The sequence below is a fragment of the Sinocyclocheilus grahami genome, unplaced genomic scaffold (genome assembly GCF_001515645.1).
Source record: "Sinocyclocheilus grahami isolate Dianchi unplaced genomic scaffold, SAMN03320097.WGS_v1.1 scaffold29.1, whole genome shotgun sequence".
Classification (NCBI taxonomy): Eukaryota; Metazoa; Chordata; class Actinopteri; order Cypriniformes; family Cyprinidae; genus Sinocyclocheilus; species Sinocyclocheilus grahami.
The window spans coordinates 1167179-1192231 of NW_015505208.1; the positions used below are offsets into that span (position 1 = coordinate 1167179).

A 25053-nucleotide genomic window follows, 5' to 3' on the forward strand; every position below is an offset into this window, starting at 1 on the left:
GCACCAGTGCCCATTTAATCAGGGTTGCTTCCTTATGTAAGTTTACTTATTTTGTTTACTTCGATGTTGTGAATGAAAACAAAAAATTGTAAACCAAAATTCATAAGTGATGACTACTACTGAAATGACTACTTCTCAATAGGATAGTTCACCCCAAAATGAAAACTCTTTTGCATGTCATTTATTCACCATTATGTCACTCTAAACCTGTATAACATTCTTGGAGCACAAGACAAGTTCTGAAGAGATTGTAGCACTTGCAATTACACCGAATGAGGACTAAAGCTTTCAAGCTTCAAAAAAGGATGTAAAAGCACCGTTATGTGTCTTAAACACCAAAAGTAATCCATGACTCCATGCGCTAAATTACAAGTCTTCTACTGCTGTACAGTAGCTGCAGAACACACTATTCAATCACAATCTTGTCTTCCAGTGAACCATTCAGTCCTGTGTCTCTATCACCAAAATGAATTAAGTAACCAGAGCTGTGTTTCCCAAAAGCATCATAAGCCTAAGTAGATCATAGAAAGCATTGGCAACAGTGGTCTCTGTGATCTACTTATGATAACAATGCATATCAGTCCAGTCCAATTGAATCAGTGAGTCATTCAGACTTGTTTTGATTAATGTGCACTGTGCACTGATTAATTAAGAAGATTCAAATCAAAAGAATGATTTGTTTACAAATGAGATGTTACTGTTTCTCTCATGAACGTACCAAAGTATACTTCAAGTGAATAATGATTAAAGGGGTCATATGATGCGATTTCAAGTTTTCCTTTCTCTTTGGAGTGTTACAAGCTGATTGTGCATAGATAAGATCCCTGAAGTTGCAAAGACTAAAGTCTCAAATCCAAAGAGATATTCTTTATCAAAGATAAGACTCTGCCACGCCCCCTAAAATGGCTCGTTCTAACACGCCCCCACATATCTACCTCACTATGTGGAAATATTTGCGTAATGCCACCCAAATGTTCACGCAAAGAAAGAAGGCGTGGTTTCAGTAACCGCAGTTAGTGTTGAAGCAGCCATGTCAGGAAGACGCTGTGTGTTTCTAGGCGAAAGCAAAAGCACTTTATTTGGCCTTCCGAAAGTAGATGCATTTAGGAATCTTTATTTAGATTACTTACAACAGAACAGCAATGCATTTTATGGACGACCGTTTCGTGAACCTAGGAGAGGAGATAATTCTGACTTTGCTATCAGCTTCATCACGGTGTCTGTCACGCGACTCTGTTACCCTTTTGGGCTTGAACTGATGGTAAAACTAATGACATTATTTACTGTCTTTACATTTATTTTGAAAGCTGAAGCTCGCGATTGTGGTAAGGAGCGTTACATTTCCGACGAGTGCTTGCGGTGTTCAGCTAATTACAATGCACTGGGTCAGTTGGCCAATCAGAGCAGACTGCGCTTGTCGGAAGGAGGGACTTTGTAGAAAACGAAGCGTTTGAGAGAGGCGGGGCATAGAGGACCTACAATAATGTACAGTATTTGAAAAACAGTTTTTTGAACATTAAAGCATGTCAACATATTCTGTTACACCAAATAATGATCTTTAAAAAAAAGCATCATATAACCCCTTTAAAAGGAATCGTTCATCCAAAAATGAAATTTGCTGAAAATGTATTCACCCTTTGCCATCCATAAATACTCCTATATATACACCTTATATACATACTGTTACGGGACGACAGAGATGTGTGACGTGCGGATCCATCTGCATGCTTTTATTTAAGAGACGTGGTCATAACAGGCATGGGTCAAACAATGGCAAACAGGTACAATACAGGCAAGACAAAGAGTAATTCTAGGACAAGCGTGGGTCATCGATCGGCGAACGTAATCCAGAGGGCTTGACAAAAGGGTAATCTGTAAACATGAGCAATAGTCATAGGACCGGAAAACAGGCAAGGCAAAACTAGACTAGGACTTGGAAATAAACAATGGCTAATGAAATGGCTCCGTAACGTATCACTGACTAGCAATATGCACATACAATACTCGGCGATCTGAACGAGGAAGTCCAGGGCTTATAAAGCGTGTCTGATTGGATTCAGCTGTGTGTGTGTAATCAGTGCATTCAGCTGTGTGTGTGTAATCAGTGCAATGGATGATGGGAACTGTAGTCCGGAGTGACATGTAACAGTCTGTGTGGTGTGAGAGTCAATGTAGGGAGCGCGTGACCTCTGGTGGTGAGTGAACGGAAGTTCATAGACTGGATTCGTGACACATACACCTTTAAATCAAATTTTTCTCCTTCAAAGCTATTCATAAAGGCTTCAGAACATGCAATTGAATCCTGGTGAAAATAGCGAATGAAAAACATTATTCATTTGTCTCCTTTTGTGTTTCAAAAAGTCTAGTAGATTTGGAACGACATGAAGGTGAGTTAACAATGACACAATTTTTATTTTTGGGTAAACTGTTGCTTTAATAGCAGCCCGTCTAACCAAATAAGTTCTCAAAAGAGCTTTAGCAATTTTGTAAGATGCCGTCTCTTCAAGTTAATACTTTTCAGTTCCCCATCAATAAGATCTGAAGAGCTCAAAGTGAAATTTCCATTCCTTGCTTTGTCTATGGCTAAAGAGGCCCCTGCAGCACTAGAAGAGCTAGAGGCACAGGAGATCACCCATCTGTTAAAGATTAGAAACAAGATGCCGTTTAGCAGCTTCAGTGGAATCACAGGACAGTGCCAGCATTCACTAAATCACATGCAGACGTGTAGCTTGCACACATTCACCCTCTTTTTTTACTCCTTTTTTCTCTTCCTTACCAAAAGCTTATGTCCGGCAGTCCATTCAGGACACTTCGTTGGATAGAAGCCCTCAAGTCTTCACTAAATCCTCAAACTTCTCTTTCCACTCTAGGAGTCTTGAAGCACGTCATGCAGCTCTTTCATAACAGGGTTGACTGTGGATGATGACACAAATGTTTAAAACGATATGTATGCCCTTCAATTATTTTCTTTTGTCTGGCTGAATGCTGGAAATCCACAACAAAAGGAGGCAGCAAGAGCAGATTTTTCCAAGGTGAATGGCTCATACATATACAGTTTCCTGGGCCTATGACCTCAGATAGTGAGAGTGACATAATCAGATCCCTATGCTGAGATAAAATTGCTTTAAAACTTTTATGTGGAGAAATATTTCACCTTTTAATATTGCAGGGCACTGAGAATTATTTGTTGTTCATAATTTTTGTACTATTCATTTTAGTGGTTCAAGGCTGAGTCTCATAACTCTAGCGCAGTATTTTTTGTTCGTTGTTATTTTATTCATTCACTATTTAGCTACAGCAAAGCTGTTTGGCTCTGTCATGTGTTGCTGATGTAACTTTCTCATGCATTCAGAAAAGAATCATGCTTTCATCGCTGCAGTAGAAGATGCCTGCTGTGCAAACAAAGATTTTTTGGGGTGCTGATATTTGACATAAAACATTATGTAGCGGCGTATCTCAAAAATCCTCTATATATGGTTTGTTCTGCAAGAAATGTTCATCCATTCATAAGTTGGCCCATTATAAAGACCCCCTTTCCACATATTCCTTAGGCCAAAAAAACAACAACACACAGCTGGGGGAATGTGGAGTCAGAATTCCCAAGAGACCCATAGGCTAAGAGAGTCCCAACCTTAAAAGGGCCTTTGTTACCACAGCTTTGGAGCTGCATTGCCGCACTGGGGAAAATTGGTGGTGGTTGCCTCAAGCTTTCCCAGTGTGTGTGTGTGTTTTCACGTCTATATGTTTTATTGAGCATGTTTAATGCAAGTCAAACCTTGATTAGAACATAAACATTGACATTTATTGCTACAGTGTGTCTATTATCCAACCTAACTTCCAGAATTCACAACTGAAGTAGCGGCATCCTTTAAATTCATGAGAAAGAATTGGCCACACCCCACAGAAAATTGAGTGGAAATGACAGGATTAGACATTTACTGAATTAAAATAAGTCAGAGGTAATGCCTTCTGTTGTATCATTCTGTTGTTTGTCTATCATTCTGTCCATTTATTGTTTTATATACACTGCAATATAAAAGTTTGGGGTCAGTTTTTTTTCTTAAAAGAAATTGATACTTTTATTTACCAGGAATACATTTAATTAATCAAAAGTGACAGCAAAAAACGTTTATGTTGATTTCTATTTCAATTAAATACTGTCCTAAATGCGTCAAATAATTTTTTTTGCAGTTTCCACAAACATATTAAGCAGCACAAGTGTTTTCAACATTAATAATAAGAAGAAATATTTCTTGAGCACCAAATCAGCATATTAGAATTATCTCTGAAGCATCATGTGACACTGAAGACTGGAGTGGCTGCTGAAAATTCAGCTTTGCCATCACAGGAACAAATTACAATTTAGAATATATAAAAAATCTATGATGCCTGTTAGCTGTCATTCTCTCTACAGTTCTGTCATTCTATCTGTCTTACTCATCTTCTGTTCTTCTGTCTATCTATTGTGCTACTGTTCTCTGCCCTTAAAGCCTATGCATTTCAAGAATTTTAAACCATTTTATTTGGCTTTGTCAAGCCAACATTCAGTGTTTATCTAGTCAAAGTTGGCCTTTCTAGTTCAATGATTTGAAGGAATTTCTCTTTTTAATATAATTTCATTTGAATTCTACTTAATTACATTGACATTTGAATTGCAAATTTTGCGACCTCAATTCAAATTCATAAATCCTATTGGATTTAAAATGCATTCTCAGTTTAATTTCTAAATGGTAAAAATATGTGCACATATATTTGCACATCATGGGCACAAAATAAAACAGAAAAAAGATGTCTATATAGAAAGAATAGACATACAACTAAATCCAATTTAGGTCAAAGCATATATACAAAAAACAAGAGTTTATAAGGAGCACCGACATTCTCTCGAGTTAATGCTCCAGAGCGGGAGACACATTGATAAACTGCTGGCCTCTAGGCCAGAAGCCAAACCTTCACACCCAGTAACCATCAGCCATCATCCTCTCAATCAGCTCCTAGAACAGTTTAAGCCTGTGTCAGGAACATTGTAAAGCTGTAGGGCTGTTTGTATATTTCTTGCCATTGTGTTTATCCACTGGATGTTGATATATGGTTACTGTTGGGCGAGATGTATCCCGTTGTTGAAAGATCTGTGGTTTAGGATGGAGTTTGGGAATCAGATGGGTCATGTGGTGGACGATGGTTCTGTTTTGTTTTGCCTCTTTGGTTCTAACTGTTGCTTTGTTGGTCATTAATCATAGCAGAGGTTGCTACACCTTCCCCCAAATGCCTTAGCCAAGTCCTCATGATGAACAGTGCTCTGGGGAGATAGTCTTGATCTGAAGATGAGAAAACGGTAGCCTGACATACAGGGTTGAGAGAACAGCATTCATGCAGACAGAGACAGCAGTCTGCAGAGATCAGATCTAATCATCTGCTTCTTTATGTATCAGGGAACAAAACTGGTCCACAGATGGCATTTCCACACTGTGATGTTTTATGAACCGAAATCCCAGGATGAGATAAAGGACAGAGAGGAAATGCATGCTGTTCTAGTAATCAGAATATGGAAATGGTAGCAGAAGTAGTTTGGAGTCTGTGTGTAGTATAATTGAAAACAGATATGCCTTACATAATCTCTGTATTAATTTGTTGTTGCGTTGCATGTCTAGATGGTAAGAAGGATTGTGTTTACATTGGATAAACCTATATGTTTAAATATCTCATCACTAATCTTAGAAAATCCTGAAAATCCTCCTCAAGACATCTTAGTAGCTAGATTTATAGGATCTGGGGGAAAGTATTCAGCTGAGGTTCATCTATTTAAGTACAGTATGCAAAGGATGGGGAGTTCTGGTGAGAGGAATTGTGGGAGGCACCGCTATATGTTTCCCATCAGTCTACACAGTACATTTGACAGTATGCATGTATGTCTATGAATGACATGTATTTAAATGTGCATTTGTGTCTCCTTTTCAGTTCATTTTATTGACCACATTCCACAGGATGTTGAATTGGAATAACAGGAAATTAAATTTGTTGAATTAAGCCATGTTGATGGCTCCATTTTGAAGATAGATAGATAGATAGATAGATAGATAGATAGATAGATAGATAGATAGATAGATAGATAGATAGATAGATAGATAGATAGATAGATAGATAGATAGATAGATAGATGGATGGATAGATAGATAGAAGATATTATTTTATAAATAGTATGTTCAAAAGAACAGCATTTATTTGAAATAGAATCTATTGTAACATTAATATATAGTGCATCTTCGCAGAATAAAAATATTCATTATTTAAAAAGGATCTTACTGGAAATCTTTATTCTGTGTATATTTTAATTTAATTTAATTTATTAATTGAATAATATTTAACATAATGTAATATATGCCAATTTATACAAACATAGTAAGTTATCATTCAAAGGTTTATTATTGATATCATCTAATGTTTCTGAAAATATACTAAATGGGATGTGTATGATAACATGTTTATGGGTAATAATAATGAAAAAGTGAAAAACACTTACAACAGATATATGAATACATTTTTGAATATCATTACTTTTAAATTCCACTTTGTATTAAAAATCTGTATCTCATTTGCAACCTAATTTCAAATTTAGCAGCTAATTTGAAATTTAAATTCTTGATTAATTTCTAAATGGTGCATATCCCTTGTGTCTGAATATGTGTGTGTGTGTGTGTGTGTGCGCACGCACATTTTTGTATATATTTTTGTGAGAGTCCTGGTCAATATCTTGGCTGGGGTTGGGAGACAGACCAGCAAACAAAGTGCAGAGCATACAACACCAGCTCACTGCAGCCAGCCGGCTTTCTGCCAGCTGTCTCTCTGTTCTCCCACACTGCTGCCTATTCATGCAGGCCTTAATTGGAGCTCCTGCTTTTAGAAAGAGAAAGAATGAGAATTCGAGAGGTCTAAACATCCCAATAAAAACACAGTATGGTGAAGGCACTGCACCATAGGATTTAGAATAGGTTGAAGAAGGGGAATGAGAAGACTAAGTCACTTTACTTCATTTTCATCTATACCTGTTGATGTAAATTAACTTGGGACAGCTGTATTGGTCATTGCATGACTGCATATTTAAGCTTGCTGACCTTGAACCCTCTACTACTAACATTTTCACTGTTCCTGTCACTGTCAAAGCTGTTAGACCTTGAACCATTGTTTGTGTAATTAGCATGCAGTGAGCAACGCCAGAATCCATCATCATCAGTATGTGCAAAAACAAGTTGGAGGGGAGTGGGCAAGCAGAGCCAACACTACTTTAAGCTATTTGTCAATCCATTTTTCATTTCATGTACTTAAATGTGAGTAGACACTGATAAGTGTAGTCTTTGACAAAATAATTTTTTAGCCTCCCATCATAATAATGTAATTTGCATGAGTTTGAGGTATAGGACTATCCGTTTCGCTGATGAATTATTGATGGGAAACCTGTTTGAAAATTATATTTGCGGTTTTGTATTGTATATTCTCATGTTTGAATGCAGTATGTATGAGGATGAGCGTGGATGAGTTTATGTGTGTGCTTGAATACAGTATGCGCGTGCCGGGGGAGATTCATAAATGGAGGCAATGAAGTGGGGAGAATGAATAAATAAATAGAAACAGGAAAGGGTGAGGGAAGAACAGAGGGAGAGGAAGAGGAATGAGAAGATAAAAAAGACTTGAATGGGTTTTAATGCACTATTCATCTCACATTCTTTCTTTGGTTCTTTTACCCTGTTGCCATGGAATTTTAAGATGTATCTGTGGTGATGGATTACAATATTCAAATGCCAGACAGTATTTATTACAACCTTAAAATGAACTTGTTCAGCATAGGAAAGTGCCTTTCAGATTCTGCACATTCTTGTCAAGTTTAACAGAAAAATAAGATACTGTAAAAACCTGTCTATTGTTAACCAGACATTACATTATTGTATTTTCAATCAGAAATTATATTAAATTTAATGGGACAATAGGACAATTGTGAGTAAGCAGCTTACCTTAGTAGTTTCTGGATGTCCCTGTCTTATTTATCACATTGAGTTGTATTTGTGTTTTGATTTATTAATATTTTTAAATAACAAAAAATTGTTATACTTAAATAGTTGTCAGTTATGTACATTGAAGTTAATGTTTATAGCATTATTTTAGTCATTTTTTTCTTACTCAAATATTACTCGTATATACAGTGTATATATATATATATATATATATATATATATATATATATATATAATTAGAAAACTATATGTATATGTATAATTATTTATATATTATAATTAGTATAGTAACTAAGATATACTAATAATAAAATTATTGTATTTTGCTGTAAAAATGCATAAAATTCAGTATGAAAGTGCAGTGCATTTAACAGTGCATATTTTCGTCAGCCACTCTTAGAAAGGCCAATGAAAAGCCTGTTTCTCATGCCTGAGTGTCCACAAATCACAGAGAAATATTCTTTAGAGGGGTAAAGACTTGCCCAGGCACATAGTATACACTCCCTCTACTGATCAGAGATGTTAATGCAATCCATACTGACAGCATAAGCTTTTAGTGTGAGCCTTGTTATTTATCGTAAGATCACATGGTTGAGATATAAATTCGATTTTTTTTTTTACAAAGTAAATACAATGCAAAAGATGTTAATTTGGTGATTACATTCTTCCCTGTACCAGTTTAGGCAGCTACTGTACACCGTGTTGGTTTTGAGGGAGGTATCTGCCTCTGAAATTATTCACTTGCATGCCTTTAAAGAAACAACATGCTGTACCTCATCTGGAAGAGCAAACAAAACAAGCGCTCAGAACAGCTTAACCAAATTTGCACTCCTGTCATGGTTAATTTCCTCAAGTATTGCAAAGAGAGAAAGCAAACTGGTTAGCGAGGAAGAGAGAAAACTTGACTCGTGATCGTATACAAACATCACGATGCAAGCTACTTGTTGTCATAGCCATGCAACTCCCTTTCTCTTGCTGTGGTTAGCAGTGAGAAGGAACAAAAACAGGACAGGACTGCTTGTTTGATGTGTGGCATTAGTCTTTGCATCCTACGGTGTGCCTTTGAAATGGCTTTTTCAGATTCAATTTAATTTGTCTTCCTTTTAACCAAATCATAATACAGTTTGTTCTGTTTGTAGTTGGATTATAGATTATAAGAGAGAAAATGCAGCTTTGTTCTTGCGAGTAAAATCCTCTGCCATTCACGTCACAGGCAGACAACAGCGTGATGTGTTGCGGTTTACAACACTGCAACCTGGTGGAGGTGTTAAGGGGCTGACAGAAATTTTGTAAAGTAATGTAATTTGTTTGCAATGATAGTTGCCGATTTGAGGTGACAGGAGTGACAATGATGGGCTGACTAAGTTGTTTACATGCAGGTTTATAATGAAGCCACAGCAGGTTTTGAATAGTCAAGCTACAGTTTCCATCTGTCTGTCCAAATATGACATTATGCGTTAACAAATACTGTAGGATTAATAATGTATGTCACGCGTCATCTCTGTCTTTCAGAGCAAGCATACAATACTGAGGCCAATGGTAGTCTGATTAATATGTATAATGCTGAACAAAGCCAATCTACAGTCACATTGTCTAGGTCTGATTGTCTGGCTTTGAACTGGAACGATTGCTGACGTCTGACTAAAGTGTCCAAAAAATATGAATTATTGCTTTAATCTGACTGAAACCAAATTGTTGAATAGCATGCGAATGCACTTACTGTCTTACATGAAATATATTTTGTGCCTGTAATGACATCTGTAAATTATTTCATATACAAAACAGGTGGTTGGACTTGCATTGTATGTATTCTGCATGTGGTCATCTCAGTCCTGATGTTTTATCTTCCTGGTGGGGGAGATGTTTGTTGGCTTCTTTAGTGAATTCTCCAATTTTCATTGGCTATATTGCACTTATATGGAGCCTCTCTGCTTGTCTGCAATAGACACCGGGTAATTGGGCTCTGGAGAGAGACTAATTCCATCAACACACACACACACACACACACACACACACAAACTCAGTAAAATCCCCAGCTGCTCATGTACTCTAGAAGAGGCCTGCACTCCATTTCCTGCTCCTCTTCACCATCAGCATCACATTCCAACACACATTTTGCTTACACGCGCCTTGTCTCTTTATAGAGCTTTTCACACTTGACACTGTTTAGGGGATAGTTCACAGAAAGTTGAAAATTCTGTCATCATTTACTCATTTTTTCAAATGTATCTCTTCCTCTGAACACAGAAGAAGATATTTTGAAGAATGTTGTTAACTAAACAGTTTTGGTGACCATTGACTTAATAAAATCAACATTTATTAATAAGTTTAGTAAATAGTAATTAAATAATGAACATTTATTAAACTGCTAAACTGCTAATAAATGTTCACCGTTTGATTATTAGTGATACCTCTAGTAATTATGTGTCTGGTTTTTAATTTCCAACCTATTTTGGGTTCGTTTTAAGCCAGCCATATAGTAATTTTTAAACAATAGCTGAGTTAAATAAAACTGCCCAGCAGGTTGGTCAAGCATTTAACCCAACTGCTGGGTTAAAACAACCCAGTCGCTGGGTTTGTCCATACTGAACCCAACTTGAGTTGTTTTTAACCCAGCATTTTTTAGAGTGTAGTAAAAGTAACCAGGTTGAATCCATCTTTTATGGATTTATCAGGAGTTATTTTAATTTTCTGTAAAATATATTTATGCATTTTTGTGGCAATTGTGCTTTTCACAACTGTACTTTTCACATATCATCAACTTTAAAAACTGCATGTTCATCTGAGGAAATGTCACTATGTAGATTCTTGTAGTCACAAGTGTTCTAAAACATACAGCAAAAATAATAGTATCTTCAGTTTACATATTTGTCATTCAACAGTTTGAACTATTCTCTCATATGCTAAAATGTAACATTTTGTGAAAGTTTGGGGTACTCTAGGTAGTTTAGGATTGGTAAACAACTCATAATCTTACAGTGATCCTAATTATTATGACTAATAAAACTGGCCTTTACTACTGGTTAAGTCTGGCAGGGAAAGCCCTTAGGTCAGTTTTACCTCAATAACAATCCCACATTGGTTGTGTTAAAATGACTTTGTAAGTCACCAGTGCCGTGACAGAACATTCAATCAGAGGCGACAGGCACAAAAACTCACACTCACCACCTTGTATCAAAGCCTTCAAGATACACTCTAAAAAATGCTGGGTTGTTTCAACCCAACTTTGGGTCAAATATGGACTAACCCAACTGTTGGGTTACATTTTTACATTCAATTTTTAACCCAAAAGTTGGGTTAGTCCAAATTTGACCCAAAGTTGGATGGAAATAACCCAGCATTTTTTAGAGTGTACATAAACACAGACACATATGATCAAAACCTATAAACATTACTATTTGAAACATGATATCTGCATTCACCACACCCAACTCTGTGTGTCTTTTCAGGTCTGTAACTTTCAAAACTAATCAAACGGCAGCTATCTTTATCCCGACGGCCTCGTATTCTGTAAACCCTGTGTACAGTAAACACAGCACACCCGTTCCTCATCCCAGCAGGTCTGTAAACGCCTCTCTGAGTGGAGATAGTTGTAGAGATACTCTATTTGCCCGGTATTCCTGAACTAATTACCTCATGCAATCGAGCTCATATTCAGATTTTATTTTCCACCTTGTTTATCTTGGATATGACTCATGAGGGTTCGAATTAGGACCAGCCGTCTGAGATCTTCTAAAATGATGTACTAAAAAAGTCCAAGACAGATGGTTGAATAGAATGGAGAGCAGAGAGAGAATTATGAGAAGAGTAAACGCAAGATGAAGGGGATAAAAGGGGGAGTGGGAGCTGTATCCTGGAATAGCAAGCAAGTCGAGCTGCTAACTCCGCCCCCTCAGCCCCCTCTTTCTCTCGCTCGCTCTCACTTGCTCTCTCTCTCTCTCTGGCAGTCTTACAGTCTGTCATTTGAGCAGACAGTGAGAGCAGGAGGGAGGAAAAACAGGGAGACTGAGCTGTGCTTTTGCCTGCTGTTGACTCGTCTTGTGCAGTGACAACTCGAGACTAGATATCTGGACGGTGTATGATTCCCTAACAGACTAGCAGGACATTCGCTCCTCTTGGGATTTGTTTTGAGGTTCTCCCCCACACCTCTTTGGAATTACCTCTACAGGGATATCCCCAGCGTGAACGTGTGCGTGTGATGTGCCATGCCCATGCCTGCTAATCTTGTGGTCAGAGACTGGGGTAGACCATGAAGGGGGGCCACCACCATCGGGGCTGCGCCTGCCACCACTTGTTTCGAAAAGTCCTGGTGAAGTGCGGCTGCTGTTATGCCCGGGTCAGAGGTCAGTGACTTTAGGCTAACGCTGTCATGGTGGACTTGATTACAGAGATGAAGGATAAGAAAACTACTACTATGCTTTGAGTTTGCAACTTGTTTGAATGCTATTCTTAGTGTCTTTCTCCTACACTGGTGTTCTGATTTTCTTATTTAGTCTACGATGTTCTTCAATGCTTCTCGCATTCCAAATTTGCTCATCCACCTAGTCTCTGAAGTGATTATTGAGTGTCAGTGTATTGCATTGCATGTGTGTCGGGGGGATTTGCTTCTTTTTCTTCTGCTCGCACTCAGCTGGAGCAACAGATGTTTGTCACTTCTCCTGGTTACGGCTTCCCCTCACACTTTTCATCTCACTCCCCCTCTCATGCAATTATCGAGCGGCGAGAAACGGCATGTATGGATTAGATGGAGCATGTTTACATGTAAGACAGGGTGCCATGTGTTCAGGGGGGTTTTGGTGCAGCACGTGGGTGGATGAAACACTGGGGGCTGCACTGAAACATTCCTTCTTTTGTTCAACAGTGAGACTTTGACTAAGGACACCCTGTGTCTCTCTCTACCTTCCTTTTTGGTTTGTCTTTCAGTTTTTTCAGCCAGTCATGGAAGTGTCTGTTAATAAAGTGATAGTTCACCCAAAAATGAAGATTTTGTCATCATTTACTCATCCTCAGTCCAGTGTCAATCCGAACCTTTCTCTTTTTTGTCTATACCATGAAAGTCAGTGGGGCAGTGTTGTTTTGGATCCCAATGACTTTCATTGTAGGGACAAGTACAGTTATTCAAAATATCTTCTCTTCTATTACACAGAAGAAATAAAGTCATACAGGTTTGGAACGACATAAAGGTAAGTAAATAATGACACAATTTTGATATTTGTGTAAACTCCTTCTTTAAAGTTGCAGTAGCGAGTTCAATTTTAAGTAAAATATGACGTGTTAAATGGTAGCTGGAAAATATTTTCGATTGTATCTACACAATTGGTTCTTTCTATATCCCATCTGTTTTCAATCTAAAATTGTGTAATTTATGGAAAATGCAATGCTGTAAGCTTTCTTCGTGTGCTCTTTTATCATCGTTTTGACTCTGTGGGGCTCTGGCATAGTTCAGATGCCTCTAGTTTAATCTCCAGTGCTTATGTAATGGACATTCTTCCTCTCAGCCAGAGTATGTGCTTTCTACCTTCACTTAGGATCGTCTAAGTTAACCTCAGACATCATTCGAAAGTCGTGCCAAATTGTGCAAGCCATGTAAGGGCTGCGCAGTTTCTGAAATAGCTGTTAGCTAGGGATGATTCCATTTGAATAATCCAGCTTCCCTGAAGAAATGTCAAAGAAAGAAAGAATTAAACATTTGAATTGACTTTATTTCTGTATTAAAACAGTTTTAACCCTAAATATTGAGTGGTTGGTCTTATGCGGCCATCATGTTTAGATCAAATGACAAAAATGATAACTTCATTTTATCATTGAAACCCAACTATTATTGCTCACAGAATAAATTAATCATATCTAAATGTGAATAGTGCATGTATACAGTGTACAAAACTATTACTTTGCATAATACTAAGCCAATATAACTCCAAGACGACTGCAGTGTCAGTCAAACAAAAATTGCTAAGTGCACCTTTAAAAATCTATGGAAAGAGAATAAACCCCTCGTAAGTGAAAAATGGCAGTGCACTTACTTTCACCAGCAAAGATGACCGTTTCGACGTGACTACCCTGTGGTTATGTGGAGCTGATTTCGAATGCTACTCTAAGTCAGCAAATATAATTTTAATGTGGAGTATTAGCATCGGGCTCTCCTCCTTAAATATAAATCACATTAGGAGAAAGCTGTAGGCAGATGGAGATGCTTAAACCCATATGTGACTTCCTCCCACCCTCTCCTTCTTTCACTTTACCAGCCTGACTCTCCTGCCTTGGAGATTATATGACTCTTTCTGACACCTAAGCTCTATTCTCTATGATAAAAGGGAGTATAAATGGCTGGTTTATGTAAGAGCGTTTAATCACGCCTGGATGAGGGCTAAATGTTTATTCAGCCCTGGGTATAAAGTAAACAACCTGAATGCGCCCGGAGCAGGAGGGCTGTCGACGTGCTGTTTTCTGCATGGTTAAAGGGGCAGACGTGATCGCATGTGCGGGACGAGCTATCAGTCTGGTTAAGCGTCACGCACATCCCTTTTCGAGACCCTACAGATGTCTGAAATGCATGTTCCATACTAAGAGTGCAATGCAAACACTTGCATACACCCTCTTTGTTTTGATGTTTATAGGAAAAACAATCTAGTTTGTACAGAGATAATTATCATCACATATTAGTTGTTCTTCAATGGTTTTTTCCTGTCTGTGAGGGTGTAGTGAATGGAAAAGTCCAGAACTTGCACTTCCAGGAAGCAACTTCCACAACCTGTAGTAATTTAACTTTTCCACCCCTCTTAAAAAAAAGCACAATGGTACCATATGGTAGTACCACAGAACTTTTGATACACACCATGGTCCTGAATGATTACCGTATGGTAATACTGTGGTACTTTTGGTGCTTTTTTTGTTGGAGGGCTAGTTCACCCACAAATGGAAATTAGCCCATGTTTTACTCACCCTCAAAGCATCCTAGGTGTATATGACTTTCTTCTATCAGACGAATCCAATCGGAGTTATATAAAAAATTTTCCTGGCTCTTCCAAGCGTTACAATGGGAGTAGGTGGGTGTTTTTGTTCAACAGTCCAAAAGTAGTCAAATAAAGCACGCATCCGTAATAAAACCTGCCTCACAAGGTTCCGGGGGGTGAATTTAGGTCTCCTGTAGTGAATCGATGCATTTTTGTAAGAAAAATATCCATATTTAAAAAGTTATAAACACAGGAAAGAGAAAATACTTCACAAAGAAATGAATACTCTCAACATCCACAATACTCAACACTCCCAACCTATATATAAATGTGAGTTCTTTTTGTTGTGTTTTTTGTGTGTAACAAGCAGTCCACTGAAGGTGAGTTTAAGAACCCAAGTGCAGCTTTATTCCAAAGTAATCCAAAATCTAAACATCCAAACAAACGAAGAAAGACTTGACTTGGCATGAACAGACTTGAACAGACTTGACTTGGCATGAACAGACTTGACTCACCGACAGCAGGTTACAACATCAATACTCGACAAATGCAACATGAGGGCTATTTATATCAATGTGGAACACCCAAATTTTCACGCAAAGAAAGAAGGCGTAACTTTTAATCTCACTGTAGTTTTGTTGTTTCCGCCGCCAAAACTACTTTGTTTGGCCTTCCAAAAGAGGACGATATCTGCTTCATCATGTCTAGATCTGATCCGTGCTGGTCGCTGAGGAAATACTTTGCGCTGTCGATCGCACTGGATAGCTGGCCAATCACAGCACACCTCGCTTTTTCAGACCGATGAGCTTTGTAAAAATTTACGCATTTCAGAAAGGCGGGACATAGAGGAGAAACAATAATGTACAGTATGTGGAAAATAATGTGTTTTTTTAACCTTAAACCGCATAAACACATTTCATTACACCAAATACACAAAATTCTTTTTAGCAGCATCATATGACCCCTTTAAGTAATCCAAAACCCAAACAAACTAAGAAAGACTTGACTTGGCATGAACAGACTTTTTGTTCTCTTTGTATGTATAATAAAAACTTTTTTCTCACTTCTGCTGACTGTCGTAGTGGGAAGCCTTTCCGGCAGATGACGTAGGACGTACGTGTACATAAAAATGTTAAACATTTTAAACATTTATATTTTTCTTACAAAAATGCATCGATTCACTACAGGAGGCCATTATTCACCCCCTGGAGCCGTGTGAGGCACGTTTTATTACGAATGCACTTTTGGACTGTTGAACAAAAACACCTGCCTACTCCCATTCAAATGGTTTTTAATTAACTCGCGATTGGATTCGTCTGAAAGAAGAAAGTCATATACACCTAAGATGCTTCGAGGGTGAGTAAAACATGGGCTAATTTTCATTTTTGGGTGAACTAACCTTTTAAGTTATGGAGCGTCTTCTAAATATGATAACAGTATATTTGTATGTATTTTACACGTGTCATGCTACTACTAAAAGTTTAGTGTCAGTAAGATTTTTTTTAAAGAAGTCTCTTATGCTCACTAAGGCTACATTTATTTGATCAAAAATACAGTAAAATAGTAATTTTGTGAAATATTATTACTGTTTACTATAACAGTTTTTTAATTTTAATATTCTGTTTTAATTCAGAAATCATTTTAATATGCTGATTTGGTGTTCAAGAAACATTTCTTATTATTATTAGTGTCGAAGACCGTTGTGCTGCCTAATATTTTCATGAAAACCTTTATACATTTTTTTCAGGATTCTTAGCTAAATAGAAAATTTATTTTTCTTTGTTTGAGATCAAAATCTTTTGTAACATTATAAATGTCATTGCTGGCACTTTTGATCAATTTAATGCATGCTTTATGTTTTTAACAAATTTCTAGGGTGATCTGCGTACTTGCCAATGTCAAAAAGCAATAGCTTGATTCCGTTTAAATGAATGGCTTTTTCCTCTGATTTAGCATCCCTCATGCACAAACCGCAAGCTTTATTTTTATTTTTTTTACCATTTTATGCATCAGTATTAAAAAACTCAACCACTTCCATTAGTTCCCTAGTGGTGTAGCCGTCTTTCCAAAGACCAGGAGAATGCAATCACATAGCTTTTTTAGCCAAACCATCATTCTGGTAATTGCAGAGCATTGAAAGCTGTTTCTTTTCCACACTGCAGCTGTAGATGGCTATTATTTACAAGCCCAGCAGGAATCTACCATATGACGTCTCTTCTCTCCATCCTAATGAACACCAAGTTGCATGACAATCATCTGCTCAGACACTATTAAGGTGACCATGACTATGTAGCTGAGACAGTTCTCCACTGATATCTGAATGAAATCATTTGTTTGCAAATAGGGCATCTGCATGTGTGTCTATGTATCATTCATAGACCCACTTAGAGAATCAATAAACTTGGAACAGAAATCTTGGACGTAATGGCACCATGCATTGACTTTATGAAATCAAGCATCAGCAAAGCTTACAGCTGAGACAGCACATTTCAAAGTTATTGCTATTAGCATCACACTGAACTTGCAGCTAGAAAGACAATAATGTTATGAGTTAGAAAATAAGAAAGGAAAATAGAAAGGGAGGAAGTAAAGGACGGATGCAAACAGTCTGAAGAGACATAACTCAAGAATTGTGTCTGAGCCGAGCTAAGACTTTGTTATCTTCTGAAACTTGCTTAGCTCTGACAGAAACAGGAAACTGAGTTTTTACCTCAGGAAAAAACACATCTTTGCTTAAAATGAGCTGGACAAAGGAGCTTGTTGTAGATTTTGCAGCTGTGTTCATTGAGAAGAACATTGCCATACAGGCTGGGAACCATTTCAGTAAAAGATTCAGGAATTGCGCCCACTGATTAGCATAGTTGCGTTATTTATTAGCATGCACTGTCTGACTAGTTTTAGCATGCAATTTATATAAATAGCAAGTCCTGCGTGGATATTTCCTGGTTAAACTGGATTAGATAGTGAATAAGACATTTCTTTTGCATCAAATAGTAAACTATATAGCTGTTTAGTAAATTTAAGAGAGCCTATACCTGCTAAGATTTTAAAAACTTGTGCTCTCTTTAAATGTGAAGTATGCAGTTGCTGTGCCTGTGTCACTTAACAGAATTACAGAAATAAAGCATAATTAAAAAAAAAACTTTGAAAATTCCCATACATGACATTATGATTATTTTTATTCTTACAAAATCTTACTATTTATCGGAGTCTTGGCAGTAAAGAACTAACATGAAGAAACACTGCAAGGTTGGTGTCTCGATTGAAACCCAAACATTCCATCAAATTCCTTCTTGTAAAAGCACCCCTATAAATGTTTCCCTTGTTTTACCCTATTATCTGTCTCTGCATATTTTGGAAAGTCTTCAAATTTTAGCTTGCACACTCCCCAAACTCCCACTACAGGTTGAACTGGAAAGAGATTGATGGATCTTTAACAAATGGCATAGTAGTTAGAGAACAATAAACTAGGTTAAGAGAAAAAAATGTTTATGTGTTGTTACATTGTCAATGTATAGATGATTACTTTATCTCCATGTCGTCTCTGGAAGTCTGTCATGACAAAGATATTTGAAGCTTTAGTCTCATCCTTCTCTCTAAGCTTGATCCTGCAAATGCAACTTGTATCATGACAGCTTTACATTACTGAAATATATGATCTTCAGAGGCATGTAAAGCTTCTTAACCCATCTGCTGTAGGCGGCTGGTGAAGAACGATGCTTTAATGAAGCCCGGGTATGAGCATGTGCTTCTCGTCATGGTTGTGATTAAGAGGGAGACAGTACCACTCTGCAGTAAGTCACAACATCTGCTGCTATATTGCGTTTCTACCACTGCAAAGCCCTCTACACCTCCAGTGGTGTGTCACAAACCCACAGGTAATCTTGCTTTTATATATACTTTTCCAGAGTACAGGCAGGCATAACACATGTGAGGATATCAGACAGACTCCAGTGGCAGGAAAGAAGTGAGTAAATCGAGTAAGGACCTCAGTGCCGTTGCTCTGCCAAGAGGACGGTCTCCTTTCCAAGCCTCTGTTTTCTTTGGCCGTGGCGTATATTGAAACCGATGGCTCCATGCTTTCTGTCTCCCCATGCCTTCATTTTCACCCCAAGTCAATTTCAAAGCCGACTGTGGTGATGCCTGAGAGCTAAAATAAAGGGTATGATAAAGGACAATTGGGGGGGAGAAACGGTCACAACAACAATTGTTTGTCTCTCTCTGTGTGTCTCTGAAACCAAGTGAAAACTACAACACAGAAACTTGTTGCTCTATGATGTTTACATTATTTCCTGTTCTGTGCAGATTTTTTGGGAAAATGGGAGCAAACACGTTCTCCATATTGTCTGTTGACATATTGGCTGTAGTTGATATTGCACCCTACCCTAATTCACTATTCCCAACATTACCAATGTAGTCCACTTAAAGGAGTAGTTCACATCCAGAATAAAAATGTCCTGATAATTTATTCAGTCCCATGTCATCCAAGATGTTGATGTCTGAAGTTTTTTGAGGAAAACATCCCAAGAATTTTCTCCATATAATGGACTTCAATGGTGGCCAATGGGTTGAAGGTCCAAATTGCAGTTTCATTGCAGCTTCAAAGGGTTCTACACGATCCCAGCCAAAGAATAAGGGTCTTATCTAGCGAAACGATTGGTAATTTTCTTAAAAAATAAAAATGTATATATTTTTTAACCACAAATGCTCACCTTGCCCTAGCTCTGCGATGCGCATGTGCATCTTCATGCATTGCGTAATCACGTTGGAAAGATCATGTGCGGTTAGTTCTTAGTCTGTGTACTTTGTTTAAAAAAGGTATAGGGTAGGGCAAAAAAATCTATCTAATTTTCTCCTCCATCTTCAAAATCTTCCGACATTGTTGTTTTATCTTTTTTTGTAAAGGACGTTTGACTTTCTTTGCATTTTCACTTTGTAAACACTGGACCGGTACTTCTGCCTACGTCATGCGTATGTGATTACATAATGCGTGAGGTCGAGCATGTGCAAGACGAGACTTTCTGGTTAAAAGTATATATACATTTAATTTTTTTCAGAAAATGTCCAATCATTTCACTAGATAAGACCCTTATTCCTCTGCTGGGATCATGTAGAACCCTTTGAAGCTGCAATGAAACTGCAATTTGGACCTTCAAACCATTGGCCACCATTGAAGTCCATTATATGGAGGAAAATCCTGGAATGTTTTCTTCAAAAATCTTAATTTCTTTTCAACTGAAGAAAGAAAGACATAAATGTCTTGGATGACATGGGGGTGAGTAAATTATCAGAAAATTTTCATTCTGGAAGTGAACTGCTCCTTTAATAAAGAAAACATTCATTGCTATTGATTTTTTGGATGGATGGATGGATGGATAGACATATCTATCCATAAATCCTATTTATACATCTATCTGTCTATATGCATCTATAAAACTCTGGGTCAACATGCATCAACATGACTGAAAACAAGAAACACTTCAGTCTTGTAGTGTGCAACTTCATATAATACAGCCATTTTAAGACATCAGCATCAACTTCAAACATAGGGTCCATTTCAACTTTAGCCTACATTATCTTTCTTCGCTTTAATCTGGTTTGCCAGAGAAATCTGAGGTGAGCTTCCCTGCTTTGCTTTGTCTTATTCCCAGGTTTCTGCTGGATTTGTCACACACACATCCAGGCCACCATGAGCCCACCTGAGGCCAGTGTCTCTGAACAATCTTGACTCAGCCTTGTAATGAGCTGGCACTCACAATACTTGGCAGCTACTCAACCCAGAGAGGGAGAGAGGGCTTCACAACTACAGCAATAATAATTATCTCAGACAAAAAAGACTGATCTGCTCCCATTGCACATGAACGCTGATAAGTGGCTCTTCAAGGGGCTGTCTGATTGGACGGGTTATTAGCTGCTATTTAGCAGACATTTTTCATGCAAGGGCACTTACTATGGCGTGTATGCTTGAAACAAACTGGGTTTAAATGCCAACCTCAAGGGTGCGGTGGTACTAAAGCCAACTGGGACGAGCTCTTTAGCACTAAACCTGCAACCTTTGTGGAAACAGACCTGCTTTTACAGTCAACATAAAATGAAAACTGACTATTTCATTTCTGTGTGTAATAGATCTATAAACAGAGACATTGATAGATATTATTTATAGTAGATGGGTATGATTTGTGTTCACATCCCACTAGCTGAAGTCTTTTTGAATTTGCAGACATCTTTTGTCATCCACTTATAAGGTCTCATTCCTCCATGCATTATGGAAAAAGCTGCAAAAATAGCAAAAACTGAAAGCAAGCTGAGGTACTTGAGACTGCTCTTCGCTCAGTAGTAGGAGATATTTTTAACACAACACCCCATCCCCCTTCTTTCACTGTCTTTCTTTCCTTCCCTCCTTTGCTCTCCCTCTCTCTCTCTCTTTTTATCACTGTAAATCTACCTGATATATTTTCCTTCCATCCCTCACTCTTTCCATCTCTTACTCAGTCAGCCCCTCCAGCAAAATGAAGAAATAGCCCCAGCTGAATATTGGGCAGAAAGTTGTATGATATGCCTGTGAGGAATGTGAGCATCAAGTGAAGCGTTAAGATCATTCCAGGGGCAAATCTCACTTTCTGATTCTCTGTCTTTGTCTCGCTCCCCCTGAACCAGACTAAATTAAACTTCTGTCCACAGCTGGATGCAATAACCTCCTCAACTATATTCACCTTTGCTTTTCCTCAGCATTTCGCCCTCTCTCTCTTTCTGTCTCTGACCTTGATCCTCCCCAAGGAGGATATGTGAAGAAAATCATCCGTTAGCATTTCCATTCATCTCAAAGGCCGCTGCTCAGTTGGCGCCACCTGAAATGTGTGATTTAAAATCTGCCATTTTTGCTCATGAGATCTTTAGACACTGTAAATGCCATTTGGCTAATTAGATGTAATCAGATTGTATTTGCATCAGTGTAAAGACGAAAAGAATGATGGAACAAGTTACTAGAAGCAGGAGTGCATTCCATGCCTTGTTTAGAAAAAAAGAAAGATGGACGACATCATTCTTCTGAATTCCACATTCTGCTGCTCCTTGAACATCATCTCTGCTCTAAATTGTGCTGCGATTCACAACATTATGAATGCCAGAATGAGCCACACGCTTCCTGTGTTTATCTTGGTGCTGAGAGGAGTGTTTTCATTTACTGTTGATGTGTATGTTAGTGGCACTTTATTGAATTGTGTTTTTCAACACAAAAGTCTTTCTGTCACTGTTGGCAATCTCTTGAAGTTGTTTTCCCTCGAGGGTTCTTCACGGACAGCACTGGTAGACATATTTTCTTGTAGTGAACAAACAAATTGTGGTGGAGTAGAAACAGTTCTTTAACCTCTTGGACCAACAGCAGCTTGACTCCGTGTACACAGAATACAAAAAAAGGACAGATGCTCCTTGCTAAGGCTCAGAGCGAGCATGAGAATAATAGCTTGTTTATTAAATCCAGCGTGTTATCCGTTTATGCAACAAGCCAGTGACTTACTAAGAAATGCATGTCTGTATACAGTTACTTCTGACCTTGGGCGGAAATGAAATACGTGTACTAGACAGCGTTTTTAAGCGGACATTATGTGCTCTGCTCTTAGATCGGAAAGTGTGCTGCTTCAGTGTCAAGCTTAAGTCACTCCTGTAGTTTTCAAACGGCTGATCTAAGTGCCATATGGGGCCAAATGCTGGTTTCATTAGAAAAAGGAGGAAAGTGAGAAAGAGCTCTTATGGTGAGATGTACCATGTTCCAGAGATTCCTAAAAACAACTTTGCTCATGTGCAAACAAGTGTGCGCACAACCGCGGATGATTTCATTTTCCACTCAAGTCAAGTCTGGGGTGTGCGATACAGCATCGTCTGCGATAATATGGTAAGTGTTGTTGTAATGATGTGCGATCGGACATTATCAAGTAGGCTATATCACCAATTCACACACAGAGTGCACGCACGTTGATTTATTCTATTAAAACTCAAAATTCCAGGCATTCTAAATTGTAGATGGCAAAAATGCTTCTGTATGCATTTTATATTTATATAATTAATATAGTTAACTTAATCTATATCACACAAAGAGTACCGTTTTTCTGCCGATATCAGCATGAACATTTAATAATCATTTTATACAAGTTCAGTAAAGCAATAAGTGACTTACATTTTAGACATAATATTGCTTGTTTTTGCTAAATTTTTCCAACGAAAATAGTTCCAAACAAAGATCATAGCACTGTTTTGCATCTCTGAGCAATGGACGGTGTTTACTTATTGAATGAATCAGCTTTTTGAGCGAATCCGTTGAATAAATGATTCAGTGAATCACTCATTAACACAGTCAAATGCTTTGTTTCTAAATGAATCAGTCGTTTGAATGAATCGGTTGAATCTCAATTACTCCCTCATTAACAGTCACCTACTGGCGGTTTTAATTTCACATTTCGACTAGGCCTATTTTTTTCATGTTTTAAATTATTTAAAATATCAGTATTCAACGTTTTATGTTAAAAACAAAACATTGGGCCTTTTTACATTAGGCCATTCTACCAAAGTCATTTTCTGGTGAGATATCTGTACTTTTACTTGTACTTTTACTTGAGTATGGCTTTCAGGTACTTTATACACAACTGGTAATACAAAATGTTGTAATAATCTTTTTTTCTGCAGATAGATACATAGAAATATATATCTATTGTAATTAATATCTATTCATCTATCATAATTAATCTCTTCATAAATCCTATATATCCATATATAATTTTTTGATTAGATAGATAGATAGATCGATCTTTATTTCTTGGGGAAGAAAGAAAGAACCCTTACAAAAAGTACTGGAGAGGTACCATGTTCCTGTGATCTGATAGCAGATGGTAATACCATGGAACACCGATATATATTAATTATTGATGACTTTGATTGTAAGATTAATAAAGAATGAAAATCAAGAAGGAAAGATTTCCTCCTGTAACCAAATGCTGATGCTCCTGACACCAGTCCTTCACTCATTTGATGATGCTCTGTTGGCATTTTCACAGTCAGTCAATCTCTTGTGCTGAACATGACAGTGATTGGCTCAAGCGAGACTTTGATGTGAGTGATAACAAGCTGGCTGTGTAAAGTGAACTTTCAGACATGAGTGTGCTGTATGCATATGTCAGTCGATGCCCGTAACTTGTCTCTCTGACAGCTTTTCTTTTGGTTGTCCCTAACTCTCTTCCCTTGGGGTTTAGTTGCCATGGCAATGTGACTTAGAAGAAACAGAGAGACATGGTAAGGAATAAAAATTTGCGCTGGAGGCTTAACAACCATTATTGGTCTGCACATACTGTATACAGTGTGCAATCAGTCATGTTAACTGTGATGGCATCATCTTTTGTTAGTATTACACAAAGCTCAAAGCAAAGATCCTCCCAAGCACATGGTGACACCCAGTAAACTACCTCAACATAGCTGAGAAAAAAAGGCTAAATACAACCTTCATTAGACAGGAAATACTGGGCATCCCTTGTTATTAAATTCCCGCAAGACGCTATTCAGATGGTTAAATACACTTGAGTTTTCCTCCTCAAATAAGCATTGTCTTAGCAATAGCAATGAGGAGTGGGTCTGACTCTGCAGGGGTGAATTTTTCCTCTGATCAGTAGAAAGGACTTTCATATCGCTAAAACATCATAGCAGACACTCGCTGAGCTCATCTGCATTTTGATTTACACAGAAAGCAAGATGAAGACTTTTTATTCTACCATTCTCTGATCAACAGGTTCGCTCAGCATGGCTGCGCTTCCTGCCATGTAGAATCTAGTCTCGCTTAGACAGACCCTTAACTAAAGAACAGCTCATTCTGGCCAAAACCACCTACTTGGATGGGAAAAGATCAAGGAAAAAAAGATAATTCATATATATATATATTATAGATAGATAGATAGATATTTTTTATATATAATTATATATGTCATTTATAAATGTATATGTTTAATATTTTTTCTCTCATTCCCTGCTAGTCCTAATATTTTATGCTACTTGTATAATTTCTTTGCTGTTTTGTTTAGTCTGTTAAGTAAATGTACATTTTAAGGATGTTG

At 37.7% G+C, this 25053-nt stretch overlaps 1 protein-coding gene across 2 annotated transcripts in view; it reads left to right on the plus strand.

Annotated features, from left to right (window-relative positions):
* arhgef25a (Rho guanine nucleotide exchange factor (GEF) 25a) overlaps positions 1-25053 on the plus strand; it is an 82560-nt gene that overhangs the window by 5788 nt on the left and 51719 nt on the right. Inside the window, exon 1 of one of the 2 annotated variants that reach the window (XM_016256812.1) lies at positions 11974-12349. The exons of the other annotated variant lie outside the window; for it this stretch is intronic. Within the exon in view, the coding sequence (XP_016112298.1) occupies positions 12256-12349 (94 nt within the window). The 5' untranslated portion in view covers positions 11974-12255. Of the gene's footprint in view, positions 1-11973; positions 12350-25053 lie in introns of those variants that run through there. 2 annotated transcript variants of the gene reach the window in all.